Genomic DNA, 22,595 nt, shown 5'->3' on the forward strand with positions numbered 1-22,595 from the left:
AAGGATCACTGGCAGCCAGCAGCAACATCACCACCACCAGAAAGTAAACTCAAAATTCCGAAATGGTTCAATTTTTTTCATCATTCTTATTATTTCTCATTTTTATTGCGAAATTTCTAAAAACATGCTTCAAAAATAATTAAAGAAAAAAAGTAAATTGAAAAATTTAGTTCAAACAAAACATTGCATAAAGGAACAAGGATTTAGACAACAAACTAAACAAAGAAAAGAGCAATAAAAACAAGATACAAAAATGCGAAACGCTTAAGCAAATTTAGCAATTAAGTTTTTGGGCGGGACAATGAGAGGAAAAGGTGTGTTTGAAAGCTAAGCAAAACAAAACTGAGAACGTGTGTATGTTGATATATAACTAAAACATTTGTCTATATAAAAACAATATATATATATATATGCATATTTGAGTGTGTTGTGTAAAGGGGGTATATATATATATATAGATTGCTATATTTATAATTGATTGTGTGTATGGAAGTTATTTTACTTTAGTCATTTAAGTTGCCACAATACTTACTAGTACCAACCAATGCAATCAGCAAAACTAAAGAGGAAACGAAATATAATTTGAAAACCGAATTGGAAAAGAAAAATTAAATGTTTTCTTATTTTTGCGTTGCTTTTCAATATATATATATATTGTACATTGTAAAAATAAAAACCAACAAAAACCACAAAAATTATAAACACATAAACCTAAACGTACACGTATATTTAATAATTTAATCATTTCTTATAATTGTAATGCCGTATTTTATAGAACATAGTCGTTTTTATACGCTTAAGATTATTCTCACATAACCTAAAACAGAAACAAAAATGAAATCTTTAACATTATCGCCCATAACTTAATACTGTGTTTTAGTAGCGCATACATACAAACAAATTAAATTGATGGAAAATCAGAAAATAAATATATTGAAGATTTAAAAACAAAACAAATACAAAAATCTGATAAAAAAAAAAAAAATTGTCGGGTATTTTTTCTGAATTACCGCAAGCAAGTAATTTGAATCTCGATAGATTTGGGTGGGCTTTGCTGGACAATCGATAAACGATCGACAATGATCTTCTAATAAGTGGCAACGCTACTTGCATTTCAGTGCTGCCAGACGTATCTGAATCAACAGATGATAATTTTTACTTTTTGTTTAAATAATTAAATTCCCAATTAAGCATTAAATGCCAAATTAAATGGCCACAAAATGAGCCGCGATGATCACATGAAATGGTTTCACGGTAATTTATCCCGTGAAGCAGCTGATGATTTGCTAAAACAAGGCAAGTACAAGTGCACTTCAACAAGTGGGCGTGGGCGTGGCTAATGAATTTAAATTGGAATTCCGTGTTTTTCATCCTCCAGGTTACCCAGATGGTACGTTCTTGGTGCGGGAGAGCAGCACGGCAGCTGGTGACTTTGTATTGAGTCTACTTTACCAGGACGAAGTGTGCCATTATCAAATTCGTCGCCATGGGGAAGATGCCTTCTTCTCTATTGATGACAAGGTGCAAACTAAGATTCTCCATGGCTTGGATACGTTGGTAGAGTACTATGAGCAGGAATCAAATGGCTTGGTTACAGCATTAACCAATCCACTTATACGTGATCCACCGCCCCACAATACCCGAAGTCATGGAGTGACCAATTTACTCCATCGTGCTACCTCGAAGAATGAGAGTAAAGTGGTTTTCGAATTACTCAAATGTGGCTATCGTAATTTCGATGCCAAGAATCAGGATGGACAGACGGCATTGCATTTGGCAGCTCTATATAGTGATGAGGATATATTAAAACTTTTGCTGGATGCCAAGGTTCAGGTCAATAGCTCGGATTCCTTTGGATGTCAGCCACTGCATGTAAGTATTAGGATTTGCTTTCATTAGGACAGGAAACTAATCTGCTTTCGTTTAGTATGCCTCACGAACAAAGCCAGCTGCATTTATACGCACCCTAATAAATGCCCAGGCCAATGTTCAGGGCCGAAACATAGAGAATGGTTATGTGCCACTTCACGATGCCGCCAAGTACGGCAATTTGGAGGCTGTTCAAGAACTTTTAGCAGCACAGGCTCCACTTTTGCCACGTACCAGCTCTGGTGAATTTCCCTTTGATTTGGCCAAAGAGGCGGGACAGACTGCTGTAGAGGACTATCTACTCAAGTATAAGATGCCTTCTGCAACTACCAGCAAAGAGCAGTGGTATCATGGTACTTTAAAGCGTGAGGAGGCGGTGGATATACTTAAAAAGTATGCCAAGGAACTAACCGACAAAGATTCACAAGTGGACACATCCGGATGCTTTCTGGTCCGTTATTCCGAATCGGCAGCCGCCATTGGTTATGTATTAACATTACTCTGTGATCAGACAGTGAAAAATTTTCGCATCTCTCAGGCGGATCTCTATCAAAATGGCAATAAATTGCAAACGGGAGCAGTAAGTGACCTCCAAAATTATATCTCTTAAGAATGGCTAACTTATTACATTACCTTTGCAGTCAAAATTCTTGTATATAGACGATGGTCCTTATTGGCCAAGTCTGGAACATTTGATTGCCCATTTTATGGTATTTTCCTATGGTCTACCAGTGAGTCTTAAGTATCCAGTGCCTCCAAAGCCCAAGCCAGAGGTTCCTTCCTTTGCCACAATACCACGTTCCCTTGCTAGACGCGACAATCATCAACCCATGACACCGCCCACACCCCCGACACCAACCACGACAACCCATTCCCATGTGCCAGTTCCAACCAGTACAAAGAAAAAGGAGAAAAAAGATAGCAGCAGTTCCGTGTTTAATTCATTGCGTTTGACCAGTCCCAAGAAGGGGCTCTTTGACATGAATAGCTTGAGAAAAAGCAAGTCGAAGAACAAACGCAGCGAATCTGAGAGCAGTGCTAGCGGCATGTCCCTGGCACAAACTGTTGAGGAATTACAAGCTGCTGCTCCCATGATAAAAAGTCTATCATTCTCCACAGATTTTGCCAAACTCAATGTGGATGCTGCAGTTGGAGCTGGAGGAGAGTTATATAATGTGCCTCGCAATAACACGCCCATTGACATTGAGCTGCCGCCCATTGCCCAGAAGACTGAAGCAGAAGTTGAGTATTTCACCCAGAGCGATGTGATCATTGAAAAGCAGCGACTCAATGCCACGTTCAATGGCTATGTACCGACTGTAGATGTGCATATGCTAATGGATCATCCATTGAAACCACCAGCAGCAGCTCGACTTGATTCTCTAATCTCCACGGGATCCACAGAAAGTGAAATGGCTGGTTATTTGCAGCGTAAATGCAGTGGCTCTGCCGCAACACCAACATCAGCTGCCTTGAAGTCGGCTAAATTGAGATTCTTCATAAAGCGTGAACAACTCGAACTGGAAGAGGAGATTGGAGCTGGTGAATTTGGTTCTGTGTACAAGGGTTGGTTAAACAAGTCGCCCGCTGGCCGGCAAGAGGTGGCCATAAAAACACTGAGAGATGAGCATAGCAACAAAGATGAATTCTTGCGCGAAGCATCGGTTATGATGAGGCTGGAACACAAGTGTATAGTACGTCTTATAGGCATATCTAAAGGCGAAATGCTGATGATGGTTCAAGAGCTAGCTCCTTTGGGCTCTATGTTGCAGTATATACTCGATCACAGTGCCGATATAAAAGTCAATCAGGAGCTAAAGTTGTGGGCATCGCAAATCGCTTGTGGTAAGTCTTCTGGAATATGAAATTTGTGAGAAAAGTTTACTGATTCCGTTTCACATTTTCCTTTTAGGCATGCACTATTTGGAAACTCAGCACTTTGTCCATCGTGATTTGGCCTGCAGGAATATATTGTTAACCTCACGTCATCAGGCCAAGATCAGTGATTTTGGGATGTCGCGTTCCTTGAGTGCTGGCAGCGATGAGTATCAGTTTACGCAAGGCGGACGATGGCCCATACGCTGGTATGCGCCGGAGAGTTTCAATAATGGCATATTTTCACATGCCAGCGATGTTTGGTCATTCGGTGTGACACTCTGGGAAATGTTCTCATTGGGTGCTCCACCCTATGGGGATATACGTAATGTGGATGCCATAAAATTGGTCGATAGTGGACAACGTTTGCCCCAACCCGATCTCTGTCCTGCCTATATTTATGCTGTTATGCAAAGCTGTTGGCTGGAACGACCAAAAGAGCGTCCTAATTTCGCTTATCTTATGGAATTCTTTACACGCGATCCGGAATATCAGAATCTACTCGAATTGGTGCCCACAATTCATGTCTAATTCTAAACAGAAATTCAAAATTTTACCCTAAATTCGGTTAAATAATTTATAAGTTCATGTCTAATACAATGTCTTTGTCTCTTTGTTGATTTTTAATTCCATGCGTTATGTGTCATGTTTACTTTGGACTCGTCAAATGTTGCACATCACGAGTATTATTGCATATATAATAATAATAATTAATCAGTTTTTTGTAATATATAAACTATAATTATATAATATATTTTTTATACAACTCTATAGTGTCAAAGCAGCAAAGCAAGTGCCTTACTACAAATATAAATATATATTTTTAAAACATTAAAATTGATTCGTGCTTATAGCCAAAGTCTACCCTCGCTTATCTCGAGAGCCATTTTGACACGCAAATATGGAATATGCCTTTGGGTAAACGTCAGCGGTTGATCTCTTGTGATATACTCGGGCACCATGCAACTAAAGACACCGCAATCATTCGAATTTCTCTGTTTCGGAGCATCCATAGCATTTTCGATTAATAATGTATTCGTATTGAATAGCTTTCTATGTTTATCCAGTGACTCTTGTTTCAAATATAACTTTAAAGCATCAAGGACTTCTGTTCGAAATTGGCCCAAGGAATCGTAGCTGCGTAGGGTCCGTTGCCGCATATGTATGATGGCCACACACCAATGAGATGTGTCCGTATGGACTGGCACAACAATAATATCCTTGCTAAATATATCAACTTTGGTGGTCCATCGTCTGACTGCTGCATAACCATTCGAAACGAATATGGGTATAAAGAATGTACTCATACAATGAGTAATCGGCAACTCTTTTCTTTTCATTTCAGATCGTTCGCTAATAAGATTCATATAAAAATTAACTATCTGATCGTCCAACCAATTTGAACCACTCAATGTCCGTATGGATACACGTTTGATGTGTAAACTAAATTTTGATATTATCTCGTCATCTGGATGACCTTCCATTAAATTATTATAACGATGCATCATTTCCGTTGTCAAAAGTGGAAATTCATCATTTTTATTTTTAATACTCATATTTAGCCACTTTAAGTGGGTTTCTGTAAGTGTAAAATATTCATTTCTACTCCCAAAACGATCTATTAAGGGGGAGGCCTCTTTAATGAAATTTGCCCTTCGATTTCTAAATTTCTTTAAGTTCAAGACGAAGCTATCCTTCACTTCAATTACCAGAGGCTTTTCCTCTTTTTCTTCATTTTTAACCTCTTCTTCCACACATTCTACACTGTTGGCATTATTCGGACTTTTAATGGTTGAAAAATCTATACTTTTGATTATGTTCTTTAAAACATCGTTCATGGATTGGTCGGATTTGATATCTATTTGGGAGTTGGTTGGACAATTTTGATCTTTGTTTTTCTCCTGTTTTGGTTCTTTCTCCTTTTTATCATTCTGAATATCATGAACTTCAAATTGTTGGGAGTTTCTTGTATTCTTGAATTTATTTTTATATCTCAACCAAGTTGATGAAAACTGAAGATTTTTTATTTCCTCTTTTTGATTATCATGACTTATAGACTGATCGATCTTATTTACACTATTGATTAATTCTTTATCAGATGACTGGCTTTCTTTCTTGGGAGAATTAGTTTGCTTATTGTTCTCCTCTTTTATCTGAATATTATCACTTACAATAACCAATTCTTTTGGGGATTCGTTTACTAGAAACTGTAGAGCTTGGGTCTGATCCATTTGGATATAGTCACTGACAGACTGATCAGGGCTTTCTATAGCCTTGACTAATTCAATATTATCACTTACAAAAACCAATTCTTGTGGGGATTCGTTTACTAGAAACTGTAGAGCTTCTGTCTGATCAATTTGGATATAGTCACTCACAGACTGATCAGGGTTTTCTATAGCCTTGACTAATTCAATATTATCACTTACAAAGAGCAATTCTTGTGGGGATTCTTTTATTTGAAACTGTAGATCTTCGGTTTGATCCATTTGGATATAGTCACTCACAGACTGATCAGGGTTTTCTATAGCCTTAACTAATTCAATATTATCACTTACATAAACCAATTCTTGTGGGGATTCGTTTACTATAAACTGTAGATCTTCGGTTTGATCCATTTGGATATAGTCACTCACAGACTGATCAGGGTTTTCTATAGCCTTAACTAATTCAATATTATCACTTACAAAAAACAATTCTTTTGGGGATTCGTTTACTAGAAACTGTAGAGCTTCTGTCTGATCAATTTGGATATAGTCACTCACAGACTGATCAGGGTTTTCTATAGCCTTGACCAATTCAATATTATCACTTACAAAAACTAATTCTTGTGGGGATTCGTTTACTAGAAACTGTAGAGCTTCGGTCTGATCAATTTGGATATAGTCACTGACAGACTCATCAGGGTTTTCTATAGCCTTGACTAATTCAATATTATCACTTACATAAACTAATTCTTGTGGGGATTCGTTTACTATAAACTGTAGATCTTCGGTCTGTTCAATTTTGATATAGTCACTGACAGACTGATCAGGGTTTTCTATAGCTTTGACTAATTCATCCTCTTGGAGTTTGATCTGTTTGCTTAGATCTTGAGTTGCCTCCTTTATCGGGATATCATTAGAGGCATTGACAGAATGATCGAGGTTTTCGACTAATTCATCCTCTTGGAGTTTGATATGTTTGTTTAAATCTTGAGTTGCCTCCTCCATCTGGATATCATTAGATGCATTTTCACATGCCAAGACATATTGGTCAGTTGGCATTATCAACTTAGAAACAGATATAATCTCTTGATCTACATTCTCCTGCGTTGCTTTGTCATTCATTGTCGGTTTTGAGATACGTCGATCTAGACCTAGATTTTCGTTTACGAGTTTTAAAGCCATTTGTTTTTCATATGCCAGACGTTCTTCTTTTATGGCTTCAAGCTCGAATTCGGTACTTTTAAGTAAAAGTTCCCTTTCTTGTCTAGATCGTATGACCTTCTGATTATAAGTATCGGTGAAATTGTCAACCAGGTAAATGTTATTCTTGAATTTGTTCATTAAAGCCTTTGTACGTTGTAAAATCCGACAATTTGAGGAAGAAGACACATATACAAGATTTGATAAGGAATCATGCAAATTGTTGCATTCTTTGAATTTGGGGTCGAAGAAGCATAGATTTGTAGGCCTTGAGCTGCTTCGAATCCTTTCTTGTGAGCTGAGCAGGTTGATTTCTGCTCCTGTGCCCGGTACAGGTCTCTGAAACTCATGCGTTGATCGGCTCAGATATCCATCTGAAGAACTCATGGCCAAGCAATCGTTAGTCGAAAGTATTCGGTATTTGGTAACATGAAAGCTGTCCGTCTCGTTGCTATAAATATGATATATATATATATATATATAGTTTTATATTCCACACGCTAAATAAAGCTTGCTCTTCTTACCACTTGCGCTTACGGGAAATTTGGTTTGGTTTCATGGTTTGCGGATTTTCAAAGCTTTTATTGGGTTTGTCTATCATCTTAAAAATTTGTTAATAAATATAATAATATGTCTACAAATGTCTACATATATGCTCAACGCACCGTTGGATTGAAAAAAATTTGTGTTAAAAATCAAAGGCTAATGTGTTCAATAAGAAAAATAATTCACAATTAGGAATTTTAGAATTGTATGTACTTCATGTATGTAAGGAAACTTCTAAACAATTAGAGATATTATTAAACAGTATTTTTATTTTTTTTAGGTATAAATTAGGTATTGTACATTGGAGAAGTGGTTTATAGAGAATATTGTATCCAGTTGGCTGAGTTTCGGTTATTTTACAAGGACAACTTTTTGTTGCATACTTCTGTGATGATATCAAAATATGGATACATATCTTTTTCCTGTATTTTTTTGTTGTTTTTGTTAAAGAACACGCTCACGGTGAAAAAATTGCTTGAAATTAAATATAATTGTTAATTGACAACTATTAATATATCCTTTAAGGCTTTAACAGGTCAAAATATCTTTAAAACAAATAAAAATCCTTGTTGATGGACATTTGTTCAGATAACTTGATCCTTTCAAGGCCTAAACAGTTAATATTTATCTTGAATTTTACAAGATCTTGGATCACCACAAATTTATCTATACATATTTATGTTTCAACATAATTTTATTGCATATAAAACATTGGAAAAATATATACATGTACATATGTATATACATATCAAAAGTATATATAGATTTTGTATTTAAAAACTAGATTAGTAAAATTATTATTTATATAGGTTATGGCGGAACATAATAATTGATAACCTATAGTGTTAGACAGATTAATGAAACGAATTGCGCAAAGATTTCAACTTTTGATTTTAGGTGTGTACAGCTGTCAGACTGAACCATTCATTGCCTGTTTCACATTCGAGGTGGAGACAAGCTTCAGAGCGGCAACAATGCCATTCAAATTCTGTTCATTGTAGGCCTTGCCTTGAAGTGGTGTAACAACTGGCACTCGCTGCTCGCTCTGCGGCAATTGTATGCAAATGTCCTTCATCAAGCCCTACAGTGGAGAGAAAAATTGATTAATTTACAAATAAATTAGATGTACGACAGGAACTTACCGCCTCCACATCAACGCTCAGCTTGATCTTCATGCCATGTTGATCTTCTTTTAGTTCCAGATCCTTTTCGACAGTGAATTTGGGAGTTTTACCAATAACCCAATCCCAAGAACTATAGTTGGCACGCAACTCTTCAATGCCCGGGAACCATTTCTCAGTGGGATTGATTAGTTGAAAGCCACGCTGTTGCATGGTCTGCACACTGCCGCCATCCTCTAGAGCTGTGGCCGTGGTCCTCAAGTATTCATAACCCACAGCGGAGAGCAACTGGGCGACGGTGACATTGCGATTCACATCCACCAGATTACGTATGGACGAGGGTACAGAGGCGGTGGCGCGACTTATATAATTGGCTGGCTCCTTAATCAAAGATTCACCCAAATGCAATTTATTTGCGGTGGCCAGCAAAGTGCAATGATGATAGGAATTCGGATGACCCAGTTTGGCAGCTGTACCAGAAATCTAAAGAACAATGGATTACTTCAAGGCCGTCGAAAAGACTATATCTATCAACTCACCTTCTTGTTCAATATAACAATATCATCGCGCTCATTGATCTCTGCCTTTATGGCCCACTCCCGAAACAGGGCACGTGTAACGATATTCAAATTGTATTTCCGATCGTAACGCTCACGGGGCGTAAAGAAGGTACAATTCAGATTGCCACGATCATGATAGACAGCTCCACCTCCGCTATTCCGGCGTGCCAGGGTGATACCCCGCTCCATCAACTTGGATACATTTGCCTCGGTAAAGGGATTCTGATGTCTTCCAATTACCACACACGGATCATTGGCCCACAGCAGCAAGACATGATGATGGCTAAAATCAAAGTTCTTATATAGCCAATCCTCTAGAGCCAAATTGGTGAATATGTCATGCGATTGCGAGATAAAGACAGATTTCTTGATGTCAGCATCTGGGACAGATGGCGTTGATTTGCGTTGACGTGATGCGCCAGGTGATACGGCATTTACATTGTTGTTATCACTTGACGGAGACGACGACGACGATGATGAGGAGGAGTAGCAGGAGGAGGCTGTGGTGGAGAGGGCGGGGCGCGTGATTTTATTGCCAGCTGCCATCAGCAGACGCAGCTGACTGGAATTGCGACGCAACAAAAAGCTCATAGTGATCGTTGTTGGTGTTTGTAAATGGGCTAAAATCGTTTAACGGTGTTGTCAAGTGCACTTTCTCGTTCTGTCTCTCTCTTTCTCTGTCTGTCTGTTTGTTTAAGGTCACTTAAATGTTCTTTAACAGTTCCTTTTTTTTTGTTTTCTCTCTCTTTGTGTAATTTGTTGGGTTAGGTTGAATATTTTTTCGGTTATATTCTTATATATTGTCTCTGGTTTTTTTTTTGTTTTCCTTTGTGCTTATTATCTATTTTAGCTTAATGGCGATTTTGTTTTTCTTTTCTTATATTGTTTTTCGTATTCGGTTTGGTGCGATTGCTTTGGGGTGTCTTTACTTCGTTTGGACTTTAGACCGTTGCAGTCTTGGGGGGCACGCCGCTTTGGGTGTTCCTGTTCGCAGCCACTGAGCTAGCAGAGATTAGGTATTCGTGCAGGGCAGGTGTCTGATGGAGCCACTTGAAGGTTTGATGGAGGCCGCAAACTCGCTTACGTAGACCCAGGCAGTCCTTGTTGCAATAGTTCACTTGCATACTAGGCTTAACACCCATCCAAATGGGTTAAATAAAAACTTTGCACAATATGAATTTCAGTCTGTGGCGAACAGGAATCTTGACCAGCAATCAAGGGTTTTTTCTATCTCTTTCTTTCACTTTAATGTTTTGGAAAATTTCCACTCTTTGTTCAGCGTGAACGATAGAGTGGTTAGCGGGCGCAAGATTGTCAAGGGTGTGGAGAGGGGGGCGGGCCTTTACCACAAACAAATTGTATACCGTTTATATATATACACAGAAGCAGATGGACGGCAGAGCCACAATTGAAAAACACGTCTGAATGGATTGCTTGATAAAAAACAAACTACCGTATTTTCTACAACACTACACTGAGCAAAACAAATGAAAAGAAAACCTCACATCCCAACAGACATTTTTCTTAGCCACTTGGAAAATACAGCAGCTAAAAAATGTAGAACGTTATTTTTTTTACTTTCATTTGGAAAAAATTTTACAATCTATAGAAAAAACTCATTTTCTTGCAAGTTTGGCCTTAATATATTTTAAGAATGAGGCGAAATTTTATATTCCTTCACATTCATTTCTGGGTTTTGAAATTGTTACTGAATAAAGAATCAAGGAGTCGTATAGCAAGCAGGACATCCGACATTGGTATTAATAGGAGGGGGACACACAATGATCGTAAAAATCAAATTAGAGAAAATCTTAAATTCTGTTTGAACATGTGAAGCATCTGATTGGCAAGGAAGTCTGCGTTTGTGTGAGTAATTGCCAAATCAGCTGTTTCGAGGATCAATACAAAATTTTATTTTTATAAATTAGACATTTCGTAAGATAAACAAATTTTGATCACATCAGTAGTTGGGTGGTCCACCATTATTAATGTAAGCCGCTTCAACAGGATCTATGGGTTTGCGGGCAAAGCGTGCTGGGAGTTCCCAGTCCTCGATGGCAGCTCCTCCGCCCAGCTAAGAAAATAAAGTAAAAAAATTAATACTGTGCTATGATATTGCATTCCAAATCTACGGCTATTGTGAATACGCTGAAAAAGTTAACCTTTTTCCCTCCGGGTGGCTGTGAACTTGCCTTCTCTGCTGACTTTGGTGCTCCGGCACCTGCACCACCTTTGCGAAACTGTATCAGCGGCACACGCTTGGCTAGTGATATAAGGGTGGGGCGCACCATTTTTCGACTCCAATAGTTATTTCAGCGTCCTTTGTTTTCCAAATTCAAAGCCAAACAATCTTTAAAAAAGAGTAAAAGTTACGTGAACGTCAATAACAGCTGACAGTAGTCATACACAGTTTTTAGAGTCAGCTGATTTTCTCAAAAATTATCGACCCGTTACACTACTGAAACGATAAGTATCGATAGGGTAGATAACTATCTCCATGATATACTATTCTACATTTTTCGTTTGACAGTTTAAAAATTCGGTCACACTAGCTGTCAAACGGCCAACTTCCGCTCTTTTTCTACCCAACTCGCGGAGCAAAATGCAGCAAAAGGTATTAGTGCTAAAGAAAAAAACCGAAAAAAAGATTGAGAATTAATGAAAATGTGAATGTTTTGTATTATTTATAGCGCAGAGAACCCGTGCAGGCTGTCCAAGTCTTTGGCCGTAAGGTGTGTAAATTGAAATGCAATAAAAATATGAAATTTCGCACGTGCATGTGTCAAGCAGTTTCATTCTTCATCGTCGTCGCCGACGTTGAGACGCTGACCGCGCATACGCACATACTGAGGTTATGTTTATAAAAAAATTTCAAATTTTTGTATTGTTTTGGATTTTTATAGAAAACCGCCACTGCAGTCGCTTACTGCAAGCGTGGCAGCGGTCTACTGAAGGTCAATGGACGTCCCTTGGAACAAATTGAACCCAAAGTTTTGCAATACAAATTGCAGGAGCCACTTTTGTTGCTCGGCAAGGTGAGTGAAAAGAAGTGAAATTGGAGAAGAGCCTTAAGATTCTAAATGATGATATCAATTATCCCGAATATGAAGCCATATGATAATATAAATTGTTACTGATATATTAACTCCTCGACCATTTAGAGAGTTACTAAGATTGCAAATTCGCATATTAACTAATGTTTTATTTTATTGCAGGAGAAATTCGCCGGTGTGGACATCCGTGTGCGCGTCAATGGTGGTGGTCATGTAGCCCAGATCTATGCCATCCGTCAGGCAATTTCCAAGGCCCTTGTAGCCTTCTACCAGAAGTGTAAGTAGCCAACAAAATGGTTAGGTTAATTTGCCTTAATAGGTTTTTGCTTGTTTGATTTTTCATCTTGCAGATTTAATATAGGCTAGAGAAAATGTTTAAATTATGAGCATATACCAACCAAACTATAAAGTGAATTCAGCTTAGTTTGGGTGATGCTTCAGAAACATAATCTCAAATTGAATATAACTAAAAGATAAGAGTGATTTGCCTTAAATAGGTTGTTGCTTGAGAGACTAAAGTTATTCTCTTGCAAATTAATTAATTACAGGCTAAAGAAATTTTTTTAAATTATGAGCATATACCAACCAAACTGTAATGCGATATCAGCTCAGATTGGGTGATGCTTCAGAAACATTAGCAGTATTCATGTATTTTATAATCACCTTCTACCAGATTTTCGTTGGAGCTGAAAATAATTCGTTATCCAATGAAAGACTTAAGCAAGGAAGATTAAATGCCTGAGGCAATCAAAGAGAGTTTTGGTTTAGTAATTTCCATAACTAATTGAGGCTTCAACGACACCAATATAGTACTTATTGATAACAATTTACTATTTTACATTAGACTTTATTGATGATTAATAATCATTTTGGAACATTCGTTTATTCTTACAGATGTCGATGAGGCCTCCAAGAAGGAAATCAAAGACATCTTGGTCCAATACGACAGAACTCTGCTGGTTGGTGATCCACGTCGCTGCGAACCCAAGAAGTTTGGCGGTCCAGGTGCCCGTGCCCGTTACCAGAAGTCGTACCGTTAAACTGTTCGATCTGTTTTCAAATCTGGATTTAAGAGATATTTTATACAATTTGAAAATGATTTTTTTACGCTTACCCTCCCCAGCAATTGTCTGGGGGTGTGCGTGAATAAAACGGAATAATTAACTGTAGAATTATATATATTTCTTATCATTGGCGGTTGAAGTTTACATTTAGTAAATGTTAAACAATGTGGAATAATGCTTAGTTTCGTAGGAGAATTTGTTGGGTAATGAAACATTTAATTGTTTGAGTTGAGTTAGAGAACATATTTGTGCCGTTTTTTCCATTGTGATTTATCATTTAGGTTACATACTAAATGTTGGAAGATTTATGTGGGCTCATAAGACATAGTTTTTACAATTTTCTGTTTTCAAAAAAATGCAGTAGTTTTATAGTTAAATATTTGCCTAAACTTCTTCAATTGTGCAATTCCATTAACTCAGTTTTAAAATGAGATAAGCTTATAAAATATGTATGTTTATATGGTTGAGACAACATATAGGGGATATAGAAGTTCTACTTCTATAGTAATTTGTGTTTATAGAGTCAATAAAATTGTGGTTATTTCATTTATAGGTGCTCAGATTTTTACAAATGATTTGTTAAATTTCGGCCCACTGTGAACAGATAAGTTGGTATCGATATTTATTTGCTCCTTCGATATTATCGAGTTATCGGCAGTTTGTTTTCCCAGGGATGCAAACATCACTTGGGCTTAGTCATGGGCGCTTTGTTTGGGAAAAGTAGTAAAAAGGCTCCAAGCCGAATAACAGAACAGGACAAGGCTGTTTTGGTAAGTACATTATAATATTAAAGACCTGATCTAACCAACTAACAAATTCCTATAGCAATTGAAACAGCAGCGCGATCGCCTTAAGCAATACCAAAAACGTATAGAACTCCAACTTGAAAATGACAGACTTCTGGCCAAGAAGTGCCTACAGCAGGGCAGGAAGGAGTAAGATACTTATAGTTTTAGCCATATCCAAACAAGCTAATTGTGACCCCGAATCTATTTCAGTCGGGCTAAGCTGCTGTTGCGCAAGAAGAAATATCAAGAAACTCTTTTGACCAATGCCGACAGGCAACTTGAGAATCTGGAGAAATTATCAGCTGACTTGGAGTTTGCCCAAGTAGAAATGAAAGTGCTGGATGGCCTTAAACAGGGTAATGCGGCACTAAAGAAGGTTCACGACATGCTGGACATCAACGAGGTGGAAAAGATTATGGATGAGACCAGAGAGGGCATTGAGAAGCAACAGGAAATAGATGCAATATTGACAGATGTCTTGACCACACAAGATGAGGAAGATGTGCTGGCCGAACTAGAAGCCCTGGAGGCGGAAGATGACCGCACAGTTGAATTGCCAGAAGTGCCTACGGAGGATGTCGAAGTTGGCGTTGAGGAGGAAGAGAAAGCAAAAACCAAAGCTAGCAAAGAGAAAGAGAAGCGTATCCTAGTTGAGGCATGAAGAATATATAGAAGCTAGGTAAACTAATGCCATTTATATCTTTGTATCTACTATACATTTATCTAACTTAAGTCGCAATTGTGAAATATATAAGGTGTTTGTACACACAAATTTCCACACGGTCCATGGGTAAGATAAGCAACAAATGACAAGGTATACGTATGATGTTTAAATCATTAATTATTTTTATTATTCTAGTAGATCTAAGACTATATTTTTTTCTCTTTTCTCAAATCATCTTTGACACGCGAACGCAGTAATTGATTTGACTCGCGAAGCTTCTCAATCTCATCCATAAGGACGACATTCTCATGGAATAGCTTGTCATATTTCTTTTGGACGGACTTATCCTCAGCGACGGTCTTATAGCGGGCCAAAACATTCTCGATTTGTTTACGCTGACGCATAAATTCATCACGGACCTCAGCATCCAGGCTAACGAAACGTTTCAATTCATCATCGCTGGCATGCTTCTGGAACAGATCCTTGACCGCCTTCTTAAGGGCTTCCGAATTGTTAACTTCACCAGCCACATAGTAAATGTCCGTACAAATTGCAGTCAGGCATTCACGAGCTGCCTTGGCCCGATATCTCTCGGTGCGTAACTCGGTTACATTGCTTAGATACTTGTCACGCATCTCCTTAAGCTGCAGCTCCAATTGTATATTGTTTTGATTAAGTCCTTCCAGTTCATTCTCCATTTCAATTATGTGTTTGCGTTTGTCATTGATTTGGAATTCTCTGGGCTCAATTTGGGCTTTTAGTTCGGCTATTTTGTGACCCAAAACCTGTTTATATTTATCCAACTCTTGATTCTTGTGCAACAAATCTTGTATACGCTTCTCCTTGGCATTGATGGCATAATCACGATCCGATATATCCTTTTGCAAATCCTCAACATTACGCATTTGCTTTTGGATATTCTTTTGGGACTTGAGATGCTCCTCCTTAAGGGTTTCAACCTCTTCAACCAATTCATCGATCTCTTTACTTTGAGCTTCGAATTTCTTTTGCAAAACTCCAGCCTTGCCACGCCACATTTGCGTCTCATTGCGTTCGGTGGTCAGTTTATTTTCATATTCCGTTTGTGTGGACACCATATTCCGGTCATTTTCCAATTCCACTTCGCGACAATATTCAATGAATTCGGCCTTTCTATCCTGCATTTCCTTCATGAGCTCACGTATTAGATCCTTGCGTTCATCCAATTGCTGTTTATAGTTATTCTCCAATGCCTCGACAGTGTCCTGCAAAGTTCCCGTGGAGTTCTTTAGCTTCTGTTCATAGCTTTCACGTAATTCCAACATATTTTCACGTAAATTGGTGAATTTCTGATACTCAATCAACATACGCTCCGAATATTGTGTGGCTAGTGTATCCAATTGAAGGCGATGCTCTTCTTTGATATTGTTAATCTGGAAAGTAATCGAGTTCATCTCTTCCGTATGCCTAGCCTCTATTTCGTTATTCAGCTCTTTCAGCTCCTCGAGGGCAGCACAATAGCTACGATGCACTTCCTTGAGCTGTTGGCCATCGAAAATCTCATTTTGACTCAATTGATATTGGAACTCTTCCGCCTGCTGCTTGAGACGTAATTCCAAATTGGATATTTGATCGTTTTTATCATTCAATTGACTGCGCGGTATTAGAACCTCTTGACTTTTCATCAAATCCTGATCCATTGGCGCCACTTTACCCTCAATGTTATCCATAGCCCAAATGGCTACGGTGCCACTTTTTGATATGGCCAATAGTAAAGTTCCATCATAAGAAAATCTCAACTTATTTACAGCTCCATCAAAGAAACGGAAATTTGTGAATGTTCCGCCGCCTGCCTCGAGGAATGGTAATTGCATATTGAAGAGATTACCCTCATGATCGGCTACAAACATTATGAGATCGGAACGTGCCAAACATATATCCGAGACCAAACCCTTGGTACGCGATGGTATGGTTATCTCACGCACCAATTCCGAATCTTGGAATTCCCTAACTGTTCCGAAATTTGTGCCCGCATAGATGGTCAAGGGTTCATTATAGCTACAACAGACTGTGACATATTCTGTGCCCTTTTGCACGATTTCCTGCAGACGGGAACCCGTCTCTATATCCCATTGATAGATGGCTCCTTCGGCGCCACCTGATATCAAGTACTTGTCGGTTTTTGTCCAAGCCACCGATAGAACTGTCCCATTATGTCCCTTCAAATTGATGACCACTTCCAAATTGTAAACAGAAGTGATGGTTATATTATTATCATAGGCAGCAGCCATCAGATGACCCAAATTCGAGTAGCGCACATCGTTGCAATGCGGGAAATTGTAAGTCTTGACAATCTGTTGGGGAGGATTAAAGAACTCAGAAAGCTAAAGAATAGTTTCTTCCTTAAAAATACTTGCATTCAAATCATCCATGAATATTTGTGTGATGCGCAACTGATCGGAGAAACCAATGGCTGCCATTAGACCCGTCGAATTGAGCTCCACAATATTGACATCAACCTGAAATTTGCGTACCAATTCCACTTTAGCTGTCTCATAGTTCCATATGCGTATGGTCTGATCCCTTGCTAAGTGAGAGGAGAGAGATTCATATCAAATCAAGCGTTCGAGAGGATGCCAATTTACACACTCACAAGCAGTCATTATGATGGGTTTCCAGGCACAAACCGATATATCAATAACCTCTCCCGTATGTATCATCACGCCAAGTGGCTCAAATTTCAATTGCTTCGTCTTTAGAGTCTCGGGAACAATGAGAATGCCCACATAGATCTGGGCATGAGCTGTGGTCACAATTACCGTCTCCTGTTTATGATCAATGGCCAGATTACGTATTTGATACATCGGCTCTGCATACAGATTAATGGGCACAGTCAAAACGGTTTTCCTTTCGAATTTGAATTTCGAAACACGTTCAAAAACAAAAGCCCGATTAAAGATGACGTAAGCGAATCCCTTGGGAAAGGCGGTCATGCAGAGCACTTGCTGATTGGGCAGAACCACAGTCTGAGTGGCGAATAATAAACGATGATCCTGAGCCTCACGATCACGATCGAAAACCTCCTGATCGATAAGTAAGTCCACAGTTTCCGCTTCGCTGGCCTTTTGTGCCAATTTCTGTTCACCATTTTCCACCAGAATCAATTGATCCTTGTCGGTGCCAATCATTAGCAAATCCATTGATAGAAAAGCCATTGAAGTGACCCTATAGGTGACCTTTAGATTGTTGCTTATAGAGAAACCACGTTCCGATTTGCTCATCAATAGCAAAGTACGATCTCCACCGACGGCCACAAAACTGCAATCACTTGGATTACCAGCTATACACTGGGCACCACCATGGGAGCCCAGCACCGTGGCACGTCCCTCAATTATCGTTGAGGTTTTGTCCAATATCAGCATAATCAGATGCTCCTCTGGTGGTCGTGTTATCAAAACAATCGATCTTGAATCTTGGGTAAAAATCATTTGTTGTACCTCAGTATTGCGATAATTTTCCGGCAAATCCAAATGACGACGTTTCTTAAGGGTGGACAACTCATAGACTGAAATATAACGACCACTGGACAAGAGAAGGAATTAGTTTGCATAATTTTTGAACAAATTCCCGACTTACTTTTTGTTATGTCTTTCCAAAACGGCCAGCAATTTGCGATGCGAACTTATTGCTATTATCTCTGGTCGTGTATCCTCGGGAAACCTATATAAAAAGGACTTTAGTAAAGGAAATTTTCACATGGTTTTACAACTTGCCTAAGAAATCTTTGCTTATTTGCCACATAATCATGAAATGCCAATACACCTTCCACTGGATAAATGACTTCTTTGCTCAAATTGAAATGAATATTGCCTATAACATCTGTACGTATGCCATAAATAAGTCTTGGTCGTATTATCACCGAGCTATTGGTCATAGAGGAACGTTTTGTTTCCTCCATTTTTTGTTTCAATATATAAAAAAAAAAAACACCAAAAAATATATCTGTCTATTTATTTAAGTTATTTTTTTTCGTAATGTAATTTGTGATAGAAAAGTTTTGTTTGAGCTCCAAATTTCAACTGAAATTCAAATTCGATCAAACAACAAAATAAAACTTGGCCATAACCATGACCCCCACCTTCCCCCCTCTTCCTCTTTCATTTGTAGGTTCCCTTGACAGTAAATTCCTTAGCATCCAGTGGCAGAATAACAACAAGTGGAAATGCTAGGAAACGAAAGCTAACCCCCAACTCTTGGCAATTATTGCCATCTCTTGGCCTGCTCTTTGCATTCATGAATAAATAATTAAATGCCGCTAAGTAGGCTTTTAATTTCTTAGCCCACGCCCCACTTTTGGTTGACATTAAGCATTAGTAGTTAGTGCAAAACCAACAGAATTGCAATTTCCGTTCCTATACCCCCTAACCCTTCCCCTATCTCTCTTTCTCTCTCTGTGTGCACTTGAACTCGAAGAATGCGCCTTTTTTGTGTTTAAGGGTCCCCCCTTTTTAAATGTCGGACTTTTGGTCTATGAGTCAGTCAGTCAGTCAGTTAGTCATCTCTGTGGCCCCCACAGCTGTCAACTCGGCAACCCCAATAAACACGACCTAACCTAAGGAATTGTTAGTTAAAAGAAAAGCTTTCAACATACAGCTGCTGGCTTATTTACTTGCCAACAAGAGGAAGTGAAAGAGAGTGAGATTGTGAGAGTGGGTGAGAAAGACAGAGAGAAAGCTTTGTCAGATACACTGCAAGAACAAAAATAAATATATCCGGCCATTATAGTCTACTAATTTTGTAAGTAATTTCTATTCATTGTACAATTTGAAAACATTTTCATTGTTATTACAATTCAACAAATTTATATAAACTTTGCATCTTCTTACTTAGGAAATCAACAAAAGTTGTTCTTAATTAATCTTAGTAATGCGTATTGTAATATTATTTAAAATAGGTTCATCCATACATAGATTAAGCTTTTAGGTAAGCTTAGTATATTTAAATTCACCCAAATCCTTGTAAGAGTTTTCTCACATTTTTCAGGTGAAAAGTCTAGCTTAATGGTAGTTATAAGAAGATGAATATTGCAAGAGCCAATAAAGAGAAGAAGGCGAAGTTATTACTTTCTAAATATAACAAATGCCTTGAAAAACTTTTGACAGAGTTTAAAAGAAGCTGCAAGGATGTATTATGAATCTGAGAAGACTTTTGAAAACATTTTACTAGTCTTTTAAAAAATGTTGATAAGTCATTAATAAGATTCGCTCTTGTCGCCAAGTTTTCTCGCAACCTAATTACGTTCAAGAAATTTTCCAATATTAAAAACTTACTTCTTAATGTCCACTATTTAAATGGTACATAAAATATGTTAGTAGAAACAGCATTTAAGTCGATTTTTGCTTCCATTACGACACTTATGCTTCAAAATTTAAAATACATGTACCTAAATATATTCCAAACTGAAGGGTCTCTATCAATATCCTAAAAATGTTAAAACCTAGAGATATATTTAGCCATAAATTAGCTAACTGCGCATATGCATTTGCATTTCCGCTCACACTCCATAAAGCTTTTTGTATTTGCTTCTCTCTCTCTCTCGTTAATTCGGTACGGTCTCTCAACAAGTTTGTTGCGGCTGTTGGTTCTGGCTACCGTTAGACGGCAGAGAGTTTTCAGTAGTAGTTTTCACATCGTCCGCAGCACAACGAAAATTGTAGAAAAAGGCGGATGAAATTTCACGTAGAATCGTTCGTGGAATGGTTTAAACGGTACCGAGCGAAGTGATACCCAAGTGTACAGAGTGAACGAGAGAGAGAGAGAGTGGAGGAGGAGGCTCAAAAAGTGTTTAACTGTTTATTTTGGTGTTATCAGTTAATAGACGACGAATGAAAACAATATTCAAAATTTTGAAAAGGATATACACATATAGACCTAATTGCAGGACATAAAGTGTAAATCAACGTGGGACAGGAGACAAGTGAAGGAGGAGAAGAAGTTCCCTTCAGTGGAGCACCAGATGGCCTGAGCCGGTTGTCTGAACTATAAAAGTAAATTACTCATATTGTAAATATACCAACACACACATTAATGTGTGTGAGTCTTTGAATGTATGTGTATGTATGTGAGTGTCTTTGAGTGTCTCAAGTTGTTGAAAATTCTGTTTCACTTTGTTTCTGTGTGTGTGTTTGTGTTCGCGAAACAGGGAAAAGTCCTTTTCGCGGTCTTTGTGCTTGTGGTTTGCATTTTTAAGCCAATTAAAGGCATTAAAATTCAAAAAAACCGAACAAAAACCAAAAAAAAAAAAAAAAAAAAATATTTCTCTTGAATGAATGAAAGCAAAATTGGAAATGAAACGGAAAAGTGCCTAATGGACTGACTGACATCTTTTCCATTTCCATTGCCATTCCCATTCCCCACTCTTACTCATTCTCCCTCTCTCTCTCTCTCTCTTACTCTATCTCTTTCTATGTCTTTGTCTCTATCTCAGTCTCATGGCTTTGTGCCGTGTTGGCCGTGGCAATTAAGGCAACATTTTATTGCAAAAATTTACAGTTCATTATTGTTTTTCGTTGCCTCTTTATTTGTGTAGGTGTTTCGTTGTTTTGTTTTGTTTTGTTTTCTATTTTTTTCTTTTTCTTTTTCCTTTCATTTCAATTCTTGGTCGAAATTGTAAATCTTCACTGGATTTTTATTGCCAAAATCGTAGCAAGGTGCACGTAAAGCGCTAAAAACAAATCTTATAAACAATTGTGAGGTGTGCTGCAAAAAGTTTCTCTTCAAAGCAAGACACATAACCAACCGTGCGTATACTTAATATATACACACACAAACAAAACCCATCCATTACCATATATGTGAACGCATTTTATAAGTTGTATTACCGTCACCGCCAAGCAAAATGCGGCGGGAATGGCCAACGACGAAATGATGGGAAATTTTTATAAAATTAAATCCGTTGAGAGAAAAAATAAAAAAACAATTCGTCGCACTGGCCCCCACATTGTGGCCAACGGCGGGGCATTGCACCATATGTGTTATGTGTGGCAAATATATACATATACACTAGACAATATGTACATATTCCTGTTATTTTTGGATTGATGTTGAAGTTTATTTATCTTCTTGCGACACAGTTTGCTTTTCTTGTTTTCTCTTTGAAAATAAGCTCGTTCCCTGCAACGGGAAAAAGCCAAGTTCTTAGAAAAGATACGAAAAATAAGAACCTCAATTTTTAAATTAAAAAACTATTTCGCACAACTTATTCTATTTGTAGAATTGGGTTCACAAGTGTAATGAACTTTTCATTATTAATTGTTTTGAAAATTGTTCAATAAACGAAATTTTTATATGAAGTATTTTTTTTTTTACAACCACATAATAATTATTGAGTACGTGACTTTTACGATAGATTTTCATCATAATTAAAAATTTAAATATAATTAGTGAAAAAAAGTGGCGCCTGGGGATACTAAGTTTAAGAAACTATTTAAATGGGTATTTTCTTTTATGAAAAATTTCTTAAAAATTAAATATTGATTTTGGGCAAATCCATATGCATATTGGTTATGCATTTATTTTTACTAATTGTAGCCTTATTCGCTTTATAATTAAAGTATATTGATGAAACTATTAATACATAACTCGATTAGTGGGCATTTCAGATGACTCT

General features: G+C 37.8%; 8 protein-coding genes across 9 annotated transcripts; 3 read left to right on the plus strand and 5 right to left on the minus strand.

Moving 5' to 3' along the window:
• Window positions 1–1,132: 1,132 nt before the first annotated feature.
• Window positions 1,133–4,581, plus strand: LOC6646181 (tyrosine-protein kinase Shark). The gene is made up of 5 exons (XM_002068650.3): window positions 1,133–1,296; window positions 1,379–1,872; window positions 1,928–2,449; window positions 2,511–3,714; window positions 3,782–4,581. The coding sequence occupies exons 1-5, from the start codon at window positions 1,221–1,223 to the stop codon at window positions 4,273–4,275; spliced, it is 2,790 nt and encodes a 929-aa protein (XP_002068686.1). The 5' UTR covers window positions 1,133–1,220; the 3' UTR covers window positions 4,276–4,581.
• Window positions 4,573–7,827, minus strand: LOC111519062 (sentrin-specific protease-like). The gene is made up of 2 exons (XM_023177856.2): window positions 7,676–7,827; window positions 4,573–7,602 (listed from the first exon to the last, which is right to left on the minus strand). Exons 1-2 carry the CDS (start codon window positions 7,750–7,752, stop codon window positions 4,593–4,595), a joined length of 3,087 nt encoding a protein of 1,028 aa, XP_023033624.2. The 5' UTR covers window positions 7,753–7,827; the 3' UTR covers window positions 4,573–4,592.
• Window positions 7,828–8,372: 545 nt separating this feature from the next.
• On the minus strand, window positions 8,373–9,969 carry LOC6646029 (lipoyltransferase 1, mitochondrial). Its single transcript, XM_002068648.3, has 3 exons — window positions 9,358–9,969; window positions 8,840–9,301; window positions 8,373–8,778 (listed from the first exon to the last, which is right to left on the minus strand). The coding sequence occupies exons 1-3, from the start codon at window positions 9,967–9,969 to the stop codon at window positions 8,608–8,610; spliced, it is 1,245 nt and encodes a 414-aa protein (XP_002068684.1). The 3' UTR covers window positions 8,373–8,607.
• A 331-nt stretch (window positions 9,970–10,300) lies between these two features.
• On the minus strand, window positions 10,301–10,520 carry LOC6646266. The gene has a single exon (XM_002068647.4). It carries the CDS (start codon window positions 10,518–10,520, stop codon window positions 10,320–10,322), a length of 201 nt encoding a protein of 66 aa, XP_002068683.2. The 3' UTR covers window positions 10,301–10,319.
• Window positions 10,521–11,189: 669 nt separating this feature from the next.
• LOC111518343 lies at window positions 11,190–11,797 on the minus strand. Of its 2 annotated transcripts, none has more exons than XM_015177645.3 (2): window positions 11,541–11,797; window positions 11,190–11,452 (listed from the first exon to the last, which is right to left on the minus strand). In XM_015177645.3, the coding sequence occupies exons 1-2, from the start codon at window positions 11,667–11,669 to the stop codon at window positions 11,339–11,341; spliced, it is 243 nt and encodes an 80-aa protein (XP_015033131.1). In that variant the 5' UTR covers window positions 11,670–11,797; the 3' UTR covers window positions 11,190–11,338. The 2 variants fall into 2 exon arrangements, with proteins under 2 accessions (XP_015033131.1, XP_015033130.1); XM_015177644.3 differs by having other exon boundaries at window positions 11,571–11,796.
• A 115-nt stretch (window positions 11,798–11,912) lies between these two features.
• Window positions 11,913–13,600, plus strand: LOC6646238 (40S ribosomal protein S16). Its single transcript, XM_002068645.4, has 5 exons — window positions 11,913–11,992; window positions 12,069–12,110; window positions 12,282–12,413; window positions 12,594–12,708; window positions 13,326–13,600. The coding sequence occupies exons 1-5, from the start codon at window positions 11,981–11,983 to the stop codon at window positions 13,469–13,471; spliced, it is 447 nt and encodes a 148-aa protein (XP_002068681.1). The 5' UTR covers window positions 11,913–11,980; the 3' UTR covers window positions 13,472–13,600.
• Window positions 13,601–14,159: 559 nt separating this feature from the next.
• LOC6646237 (charged multivesicular body protein 6-A) lies at window positions 14,160–15,055 on the plus strand. The gene is made up of 3 exons (XM_002068644.4): window positions 14,160–14,265; window positions 14,321–14,430; window positions 14,494–15,055. The coding sequence occupies exons 1-3, from the start codon at window positions 14,194–14,196 to the stop codon at window positions 14,942–14,944; spliced, it is 633 nt and encodes a 210-aa protein (XP_002068680.1). The 5' UTR covers window positions 14,160–14,193; the 3' UTR covers window positions 14,945–15,055.
• Window positions 15,056–15,144: 89 nt separating this feature from the next.
• Window positions 15,145–18,910, minus strand: LOC6646267 (cilia- and flagella-associated protein 57). The gene is made up of 5 exons (XM_002068643.4): window positions 18,700–18,910; window positions 18,563–18,646; window positions 17,580–18,508; window positions 17,344–17,513; window positions 15,145–17,280 (listed from the first exon to the last, which is right to left on the minus strand). Exons 1-5 carry the CDS (start codon window positions 18,882–18,884, stop codon window positions 15,154–15,156), a joined length of 3,495 nt encoding a protein of 1,164 aa, XP_002068679.3. The 5' UTR covers window positions 18,885–18,910; the 3' UTR covers window positions 15,145–15,153.
• Between the last annotated feature and the right edge of the window lie 3,685 nt (window positions 18,911–22,595).

The sequence above is a fragment of the Drosophila willistoni genome, assembly GCF_018902025.1.
Source record: "Drosophila willistoni isolate 14030-0811.24 chromosome 2L unlocalized genomic scaffold, UCI_dwil_1.1 Seg72.1, whole genome shotgun sequence".
Classification (NCBI taxonomy): Eukaryota; Metazoa; Arthropoda; class Insecta; order Diptera; family Drosophilidae; genus Drosophila; species Drosophila willistoni.